The sequence below is a fragment of the Silene latifolia genome, chromosome 6 (genome assembly GCF_048544455.1).
Source record: "Silene latifolia isolate original U9 population chromosome 6, ASM4854445v1, whole genome shotgun sequence".
Taxonomy (NCBI): domain Eukaryota; kingdom Viridiplantae; phylum Streptophyta; class Magnoliopsida; order Caryophyllales; family Caryophyllaceae; genus Silene; species Silene latifolia.
Genome location: NC_133531.1, coordinates 8,387,044 through 8,396,931, shown reverse-complemented (window position 1 = coordinate 8,396,931; position 9,888 = coordinate 8,387,044). Strand labels below are relative to the sequence as shown.

General features: G+C 37.3%; 2 protein-coding genes across 2 annotated transcripts; both read left to right on the top strand.

Moving 5' to 3' along the window:
• The first annotated feature begins 363 nt into the window (after positions 1–363).
• Positions 364–4,094, top strand: LOC141586225 (uncharacterized protein C594.04c-like). Its single transcript, XM_074407394.1, has 3 exons — positions 364–678; positions 1,276–1,539; positions 3,211–4,094. Exons 1-3 carry the CDS (start codon positions 379–381, stop codon positions 3,691–3,693), a joined length of 1,047 nt encoding a protein of 348 aa, XP_074263495.1. The 5' UTR covers positions 364–378; the 3' UTR covers positions 3,694–4,094.
• Positions 4,095–6,663: 2,569 nt separating this feature from the next.
• On the top strand, positions 6,664–9,308 carry LOC141586224 (WAT1-related protein At3g30340-like). Its single transcript, XM_074407393.1, has 6 exons — positions 6,664–6,923; positions 7,044–7,106; positions 7,420–7,536; positions 7,959–8,358; positions 8,637–8,788; positions 8,986–9,308. The coding sequence occupies exons 1-6, from the start codon at positions 6,742–6,744 to the stop codon at positions 9,131–9,133; spliced, it is 1,062 nt and encodes a 353-aa protein (XP_074263494.1). The 5' UTR covers positions 6,664–6,741; the 3' UTR covers positions 9,134–9,308.
• The last annotated feature ends 580 nt before the right edge of the window (positions 9,309–9,888 follow it).

Sequence of the window (9,888 nt, the reverse complement as noted above, 5' to 3'; positions counted from 1 at the left end):
GACGGCACATATCCGTCTATAACTAAAGACCGGCCAAATACAATACCACATTCCTAATAGGACAAACAACAAGTGGGTGGGGTGGTGAAGCAAAAAACGCCACCACTTTCATTTTATTTAACTGTTTTAGAATAGGCGAATAATATATATCCGTCTATAGCAAGACTAGCCTGAACAATCATCTTAACCAAAAACTAATAATTTGATTATTCATGACACTAATTGGTCTAGTCACTAGTACACTTAATAATCAAAATTTGAAAAGGGAAAAAAACCAATCAATTGAATTCCCACTCATTAATCAAACTTTCCAAGTGATTAAGCACCTCAATAGTAAACAATTACCCTATAAAAAAAAGCCCTCCCTAGTGAATTTACATGCACTCCAAAACTAGTGATTGCATGCTAGATTCACACAAAAAAACACCCAAAATAATGGAGGCAACAACAAAGAGCAAGCACAACAACCTTAAGAATCTAATATTAGCATTAGTTGTTCCATTACCTTCAATCCTCTTCTACATCTATTTTCTCCGTCATTACTCGAACCCTGACCACCTTCTCGCGTCCCTTTGGTCATGGTGTTACCACCACCCTTTCCTCGTCACCTTTGTGCTCTACTTCCTTAACATCAATGTCTTGTTTTGGGTCATTGCTAATCTTCAATCTAACCATTGGGTATGATATTGCACTACCTTATACTCTTGTCTTTTGTGACACATTTTAATGTCTTAGTCAAACACATTATATTAAGTAGCTGAGTAATTTAACGACTTTATTTAGGACATTGAAAAAAAGTGGAATAAAGAAAGAAAAAAAAGTAATGTCAGTCCATTTTTAATACGGAGTAACAAGTTCACTATAAACTCGTTTTAATACAGTATAACTTTATTTTGTTTCAACCGATTATTAAAAAGAATCTTATTTATAAGGCCTCATATTCGTGCGAATCGTGCCTAAGCAACATTATTAACTATCAAATCAAAATGCTAGTGTAAAACAGTTTAGTAATTACAGTAAGTGGTAAAGTTATGAGAGATAATATTCACGATTTGAATTCTGTCAAAATATATTACCCTTGGAATCTCTCTTTATACAAAAAAAAAGCATAAAAGAAAAATTAAATTTATTCGTGCCAAATTTGTTAATATCACAAAATTTCCAATACAAATTAAATCTCAGAGTACCTTATTGAAAGACCGTCTCACCGAGAATTAGTGTTAACGGGGAATTCAATTTAATTTTATGAAGATGAATTAATTTGTGGGTGTGCAGATGATTGATCCATACTGGCCAGCAATCCCAGTAATGCTAGTATACTACTATGCAACTCATCCAACCTCATCATATAATCCATGGAGGTCCAAAATTGTGATAATTATGACATCTTTATGGAGTTTAAGGATGTCTCATAATTACTTTCGTCGTGAAAAATGGCAATTTGGTGTTAGGGAAGATTGGCGTTTCTCTGATATGCGTCAACAGTATGGACATAATTGGTGGTGGGTCTCATTTCTTAGCATTTACTGTGCACAACAGGTATTTGATCTTTTTATTTATTACTCACTCTGTCTCGATCATTTGTTTACGTTTTTGTTTTCGTTGTTAGGGTATTTTAATCAAAGGTGAATAAATGATTGAGACGGCGGGAGTAGATTTAGCTTGGTGTACTGAAAGATTGTTACTTTTGATTGATTTACTGTAGAGCTGTGGTTTTTAAGGTTGATTCTCAAAGTTTAGCTATGCTTAGGGAAATCTTAAGCTAAAGTTAGCAACTTTCAGCAAAAATATGGAGTAGGTTTGAGTAAACTTTGGTAAAGTTATAACCTTTACAGTGCGTTTTTCTTAAGACGGTTGTTTCTCGTCTGAAATAAGATGGGCAACATGTCATCATGTTGTTATTTTCTGATAACATGTTACCATTATTTTTCACATCATTTTTAGGGTAAAAAGTGACACCTCTAGTCATAACATTTTGTGGATTAAATGGTTACATTTTATTAAAAAATGGCAACATTTTATCCGTCTTATTTCAGACGGAAAAATAGTAAGACCTAATAAATGGGTCATTCGGGTCGGGATATTTCCAACTAAGTCAAATTGGGTATTTTGCATTAGCATTGGTTTGGGTCATTTTGAGTTCAGTGATGTTCTGGGCATTCTATTATGAGTCATTTAGGGGTATGAGTTAGTTTGCCACCAGCAAAATTTGGGTCTGATGGGGTCAGGGGTCGTGTTATGTTTGGTTCATTTTTGGGTTGATCGGTTCAGGTGTGAGTCTGGTCAGATCGGGTCAACGCGGATCAATCGTGCACATTCATGGTGGTCATCCTATTAGTCAGTCTGAACAAGAGTAATGGGGTGGGTGTGGATCAATACTTTTGCTTGATGGGTACCAGTGTAGGATTAGCCTATTCCACCCGACATTGCTCCACTGAGATACTGACATTCCTAGAAGCGGCTCTCACCCGTTACTCTTGCAAAACCACTTGACTACTAGCGGGCCTAGTATGCTACTGTGGTTGTCATAATGTAGTTTTAAGCTTAGTTCTTTTATTTGATTTGGACACACAATTGTCCCTTTTTCTCTTGAATATATTAATTTTAGTTAGATGAAATAACAAGCATTCTAGAACTATAAAGAAAAGTCTAGTTTTGGAGGACCCTTCCCGGCCAAACTCATTTTAGGGGTGAACCCCGCCTGGCATTGACGAGTGAGGCTCTTGAAAGAGAGTGCAGGGGGGCTAGTGTGGATGTTACTTTGCGACCTATCCTGACCAAGAAAGTATCAGTAGGATTTATGTGTGTGCGACTGTGCGTGCGTGCTCATCATCATGTTTAGATCATATATGTGCATATTAAGTTCAAGGTACATCTATCTAATTTTTGAGAGTTCACATGAATTCCGGCAATTAATTTCCTTGAAAAACAAAAATTCTGAAGAACATTGTAGGTTGGTGCTTGACCGCCATAGATGAAGTTTGATATAGATGCTAATAGGTCAAAATTGGTACACATTAATGATCTAAAATGTTTATAGTTATAATCGGAATTTCCTCTCTTTATGGAAGACTTAACTGATTGGTATTTGACTAATTGTCCATGGATTTTGATATAAATGTCGGAGTGTGATACTTAATTTGGATATGAGTATATGACATGATCTAGTAAATACGGAGTAGTAATTATAGTTTTCCGAATTTGCAACAGATCTTTATGATGGGAGTAACCCTACCTTACTACATCATCCATACTGTTGAGGCACCTTGGAGCATTTGGGACCTTGTTGCCATTGCTATTTGCTTGACTGGTATGATTGTCGCCTACTATGCCGACACTCAGCTTCATGAGTTTAGAACACAAAATGAAGAGCTGAAGGCGTCTGGAACACCCACCATACCCATTTTGCAGAAGGGGTTGTGGCAGTACTCTCGGCATCCAAACTACTTTGGGGAGCAGTTATGGTGGTGGGGACTTGGTATCTTAGCATGGAGCCTCGGACAACGCTGGATACTTATAGGTGCATTGGTTAACACCTTGTGCTTGTCTTATGTGGCTACTCTAGTTGAAGAGAGAATGCTTAAGCAATCCTTCAGAGCTGAGGCATATAGAGAATACCAGAAGACTACATCAGTTTGTATCCCTTGGTTCAAGTCATCGTCCCTTGAGGAGACAAAAGATAAGACCAGTTAACTTACTTACGTTCTAATGATCAAATCACATGTACTTTAGTACTGTAAGTGTGCGTTTATGTCTCTACTCCTCCTATCTTATGTTGTATCGTGATCGCTGCTTGTCTGATAGATCAATTTGCCCTAAGCAATAGTTAGAAGCTCATTGAGAAATCAATTTGCCCAAGTGTGCATAAATTAGCACTTTGTGGTCTTGTGAGTTGTGACTAGTTATGTCTTTAGATTGTTAGCTATGTAGCTGGTAACAAGTAGTATTTTCACTGGTCGATTAAGGAATCGATGTGACAAAGATCAGTTTTGTGACCAGATCAACGGATATTTGTGCGTTCCTGTTAACCATGTCTCATGTACAAGGTATCTGATTTGGAACTTATTCCGCATTAATGTACCAAGTGTAATCTCTGATATTCTTTGTTTGCCTGTGTTAGAGTTAACCTGAGATTTGACTGATCTTGGTCAGCTTAGGAGAGTACCAAGTAGATGGAACTATGGAAGTATTGCTTGACAGTTAACATATAGATGCTCAATTGCAGCAGTGGTGTTAACTTGCTGACCTTGACGGAAAGGGTTTTTAGATTCCTTTGCTTGTAACGTATGGAGGCCAATAGCGATAGACTGACAGTGACATTTAATAGTCTTTCAGTGAGAAACACAATTCTGAAAGTTTTATGCACTTTCCTGCTTGGTGAACAGCATTCACTGGAAAAATCTCGTGTCTATGATAGTATAAGTCTGTTGTTTGGGCCCTAATCTATGTTACTCAGAACCAATGATTTCTTGGCGTAGTAATAAGGACCGAGCACCCTAGGTCACATGATCAATCCCCTTCCCCTTGACTGTGTACCTCATATCACACAAAAAAAATCTGTTAGACTATACTACAAAAGTAACACGCACGGTAGAGCACAAAGTAGGCGTAAGTTGAAATGCTGGAAACGGCTGTTTTTTAAACCAGTTTCAATCTTTCCCCAAAATGTCCTTTTCCAGAGCTTTTTTCTTCATGCAGATACATTTAGTATACATAATCTCATCTTTTTTGCTGATTTCCCTCGATGTGGTGGTGAAAGGACTAACTTTACCAACTTTCAGACCACCTGGTTATGTCTCTGTGACTTTGGACTATGCACATTGTTGTAGAGGAATAAGAATAATAACTTTCCTCAAAGCCAAAGAGTGCGAGAGTTTAATCTGGCATTTATTGTTCCAAGTGTAACCTCTGATTTTCTGTCTTTGCATGTATTAGAATTATTCTGAGATTTAACAGATCTCGATCAGCTTAGGAGAGAACCAAGTAGTTGGAAGTATTTCTAGACAATTACGAGTAACATATAGATGCTCAATTGTAGCAATGGCTTTAACATACTGACCTTGACGGAAAGGGTTTTTGGATTCCTTTGGTTGTAACATGTATGAAGACCAATCACGACTGATAGGGACAGTTGATAGTCTTTCAGTAAGAAACACAATTCTGAAAGTTTACGCACTTTCCGACATGGTACACAGCATTCACTAGAGAAAATCCCTTGTGATGGTAAAAATCTGTTGTTCGGGCCCAAATCTATGCTACTCAGAACCGATGATTTCTTGGCCTAGTAGTAAAGACCGAACGTCCAAGATCACATGTTTAATCCCCTTCCCCTTGTATTACATTGACTGTGTACCTCATTTCACACACAAACAGAAAAAACTATGTTACTTAGCCTCTTCTACCAAGAATACAACACACAGTAGAGCACAACACGGGTGCAGGTTCGAGTGCTGGAAATGGCTATTTTGTAAACCAGATCAATTTTTTGCCCCGAATGTCCTTTTTCAGGGCGTATACCAGCATCGAACATTTCACCATCTAAACTAGCTATTTGGCCTATTTCCCCGCGCCTCTACTGAAATAGCTTTTTTTGACTTGCAGTGATGCAGATTCATTTAGTATACATAATCTCATCTTTTTTTTTTCCTTTTTTTGCTTATTTCCCTCAATGTAGTGGTAAAAGGACTAACTTTACCATCTTTCAGACCACCTTTTATGTCTCTGTAACTTTGGAATAAGAACAATAACTTTCCTCAAAGCCAAAGAGTGCTAGAGTTTAATCTGGCAATGATAGTATGTGTGATAGTCAAAGAATTTATTTATTTATTTATTTATTTTTGTCTCCGACCAGGCGAACGTAGTTATCTCGCTTTGACAGCTGGATACACTTTATACACAATGGGATTGAAAAAAGATGATGTGAAATGTGTGATTGTGTTACAATTCTATGAAGTAGTTCTTAGTTTTTTCATTAGATATGACATATTATTCTTGAAGTTGTGCACGAGGCTGTTTCAAAGATCAAGAATATGATTCCATGCAAAAGGGTATGGCTTGTTTCTTACGTTCACTCAAATTAGGTTGGAGTGAATTTTCTTGTTTTGGTAAAAGTTCAAACCTTTACAGTCATATGATATTTCTTGAAGGCTAACATTACTTCTCTCATTCTTGTTTATCATTCATTTAGTGTTACTTTCTTCCATGAGACTGTCATTTCACTGAACTTCGACACATGGGGTTGCCGGTTGGATGTCGCTGATACCCAGTCATTGATAATTTGATATACGTAACGTTATTCAAAAATCCCGACTTGTTACCTAATACAATTTTATAATATGATGAAATAAAACGAAATGGACAGTGAACGGCGTGCTCTTCTTATAGTGTGAAGGAGCAGTCATTTAATACAATTCATGAAGCAATTTCCGTGATGGATAATTTCAAAATAGCCTCTTTGACCGGAGCCTTGAGCTACTAACGTGCCAAAAAAATGCGGGTTTTTGTAGACCAGTGATGAAATGCTCAACTTATTGCAGAGGAATATGACTAAGAATCAAGCAGAAAGTAATTGAAAGTGTGTTAACATAAAATTCTTGCTAAATTAGGAAATTAAAAGGACATGGCAAGTCTATGCATGTCTGGTTCTTGCCTTTGTTACTCTTATTTATAATGCAGCGACTCTACCTAAACTTTGTTCTGTAAACAATAAACCGAGGAAGAAAAGAAAACTTTTTCTTTGAAATGGCAGAATGTCTTAAATGGAAGCCTGTTATTGTAATTCTGGCTGTTTACTTTGTGTTGGCTCTATTAAACATTCTGTTTAAGAAGGTTCTTGATGATGGACAAAGTCAGTTAGTCATTGTCTCCTACCGTCTGATTGTCGGTGCTATTTTTTTGATGCCTATTGCCTTCTTCTGTGAAAGGTAATCTTTGTTTAGACTGTATTATACTCAGTGCTTCTATTGACTGATGTTAAACATCAGTTTTTGCATCTCAAAATGCAGTCTTGTCCCAGTTTTAATGGAATGAGACCTATGTTGCAGGAAAAGCGATTCCAAGCTCACAATGCCAATCCTTAGCCACCTCTTTTTCAGTGCTCTAATGGGGTAAGCCAGTATCTTATGCATGCTGTGACCTATATATTTTTCATATTCGACTTCAACATGGCTGTTTTGTGGTTTTTCATTTTAAAATGGAGTCGATGTCTAAGTATTCTGAATGCAATTCTTATTTCATGAACTATATATCGAATGTTGCAATCCTTGATAGAATTTTTACTGTAAAGAGTAAGGTTGAATATAATCCGACTCTCTGTATCCTGCAATAGGATGAAAGCATCTGAGGCATTTGGTTATTATTGTTTTCATCATGTAGCAAGTTCTATATCTCAAGTAACATTTTCAAGGCCAACATGTACAGGGCAACACTTACTCAGTACTTGTTACTAATGGGGATCCAGTACACTTCTGCTGCGTATTCAACTGCCTTCACCAACATCGCGCCTATCTTCACTTTCCTTCTGGCTTTACTACTCAGGTGAGCTCATCATACAGTCCTTACTTTGTCTACTAGCTGAATAGTGAGGCTTGTATGAGGCGGTTTTTTCATTTTATACTCCGTATTTTTCACATACTCATAGGATTAAATTTGTTCCGACAAAATTGACTTGACCTTAACAAACCCCAATACCTGAATATTACCTGAATTGACCAGATCCGGCCTGCGTTACCCCGAAATGTCTGAATAATGGCACTCTTGAAACATACCCGAGCCCAAAATATCCCCATCCTAACCCGATTTCAAGCATACATGAATTGACCAGATCCGTACCAAATCTGAATCACCCATTTACCGTTTTAGATAATACGTTGGTCTCACATATGAGAGCGTCTCATAATCTCATAGGAGTATAAGTTTTTGTTCTAGCTTATTGAGGCAAAAATTGCACTAATTTGCAGGCAGGAAAATGTAAACTTGAGAAGAAAAAGTGGGATCGCTAAAGTATCAGGCTCGCTAATTTGCATAGGTGGAGTTGTAGTTCTGATATTTTACAGAGGATTTCCTCTGAACCATTCAGGAATGTCTACTTCATACCACCATGCTCATAACTCAAAACTTGACGGACGAAGAAACTGGACTGTTGGGTCGTTATTCCTAGTTTTAAGCATCTTATGTTGGTCAGGATGGTTTCTTATACAAGCAAGAATTGGTCAGATGTATCCATGCAAATACACAAGCACAACTGTGATGTCGGCTCTTGGTGCAGTTCAGTCAACATTTCTGTGTTTTGCCATCAACAGGGATACTAGTGTCTGGATTCTCACTGGGAAGCTTGAGATCATTACTGTATTATTTGCAGTGAGTTTATTTAGACTAGACCTCCTTTTCCGGTTTACACAAAAATGAGATACCACAACTGGCTAATAGTTGATTTTGGTACCACCTTGGAACCCACTATCAACAATCTGCTGATAATTTTTCATGGAAAACTTCAGACGCTACCTGTGCTGTGTCTATCTTAACAATGTTATTTTTCCAAGACTTTTTGGGATACCTTGTGCTTAGTTTTCTAAGGAGTTTTAAGATGTTATACAGCATATACAGATGTTGACTGATAATAATGGTGATAATTACAGGGAATATTTGGATCAGGACTTTGCTATGTCGGGATATCATGGTGCGTTGAACAAAAGGGACCAGTGTTTACAGCGGCATTCAGCCCTGTCATACAGATTTTTGTAGTGATATTGGATTTTACCATCTTTCATGAACAAGTTTACATCGGAAGGTCAGTCGCTTTCAGTTTTTCTTTTTCTTTTTAAAACGACATACTTCCTGATGGCTTGGTCCCTAGTCCGGTTACTCAGATACCTCATTTTGACAGCGCATCACTTGTAGACACAACTACAGTTTTTTTAGGTCAAAAACACGGTATTTGGCTAGTTCTAACCTCTCATATATGACCCTTTCTTGGTTTGTTCTCAGTGTTTACGGATCGGTCTTGGTTGTTTGCGGTCTGTACATTCTTCTGTGGGGTAAAAACAGTGACAAAGTCGCAGTGGTGAACATCAGTAAACCAGCCGAAGTTGCAGAATGCAATGGAAATTCTGCGCCCTTAACTACGGTTATTTGAGATGTTACTCTAATTAGCTCTAATTCAAGATGTTACTCTTATTTTTATTTTGATGATTCAAGTGACTTGGATAACATATCTGCTAGTCTCAATGTAAACATTTAAGGAAACAAATCTATTATGTTGCAGGGATAATTTAACATGGCAATATCGCCCGTATGTGTTAGAAAATTGTTTATTTTTGTGTATACCATCTGATTTAGTCCTGATTTGAGTTGAGTAGAATTATTACGGATTTAGGTGTGTTGGAAAATTGTTGAGGGTTGGTAGTACCTTGAGAATCTCGTGCACGGCCATTATTTGGATCTCTAATCGAACAACAATCTATTATAACCAACATTATCGTGTATCAACGAGTGGTGCAATCGTACCCACCAAAATTTTTTGCACGAAGATCAAACCGTGCATGCTATCACTTGCTTGATAAATGAATCAAGGGGGCTGCCAAAAAAAAAAAAAAAAAATTGAATCAAGGGGTTGATTGTATTACCATTAGAATGGATTAGACGATCCAAATTTGAAAATAAATTTGTATAAAATGAATTTAACGATCGTGTAAATTTGGATGGATTTGCACATAAACGTGTGCAAGCATCCTCTTTCGATTCCGCCCTATCGTTTTTTAGTTTGGGCGTTCCGCACCCAGTGGCGAAGCCAAGATTTCAAGGCAGCGGGAGCGAAAGGGAAATATTATAAGGCGGCCTCGAAAAAAATTCAAAAATTTTAATTAAAAATTTTGAAATTTTCAAACTTCA

Excerpts from the sequence above, each read along its gene's own strand:
- LOC141586225 (XM_074407394.1), top strand. The coding sequence starts at position 379 with ATGCACTCCAAAACTAGTGATTGCATGCTAGATTCACACAAAAAAACA. Across the intron at positions 679-1,275 it reads ATCTTCAATCTAACCATTGG|ATGATTGATCCATACTGGCC; the intron begins GTATGATATTGC and ends GTGGGTGTGCAG. Across the intron at positions 1,540-3,210 it reads GCATTTACTGTGCACAACAG|ATCTTTATGATGGGAGTAAC; the intron begins GTATTTGATCTT and ends AATTTGCAACAG.
- LOC141586224 (XM_074407393.1), top strand. The coding sequence starts at position 6,742 with ATGGCAGAATGTCTTAAATGGAAGCCTGTTATTGTAATTCTGGCTGTT. Across the intron at positions 6,924-7,043 it reads ATTGCCTTCTTCTGTGAAAG|GAAAAGCGATTCCAAGCTCA; the intron begins GTAATCTTTGTT and ends CCTATGTTGCAG. Across the intron at positions 8,359-8,636 it reads TCATTACTGTATTATTTGCA|GGAATATTTGGATCAGGACT; the intron begins GTGAGTTTATTT and ends TGATAATTACAG.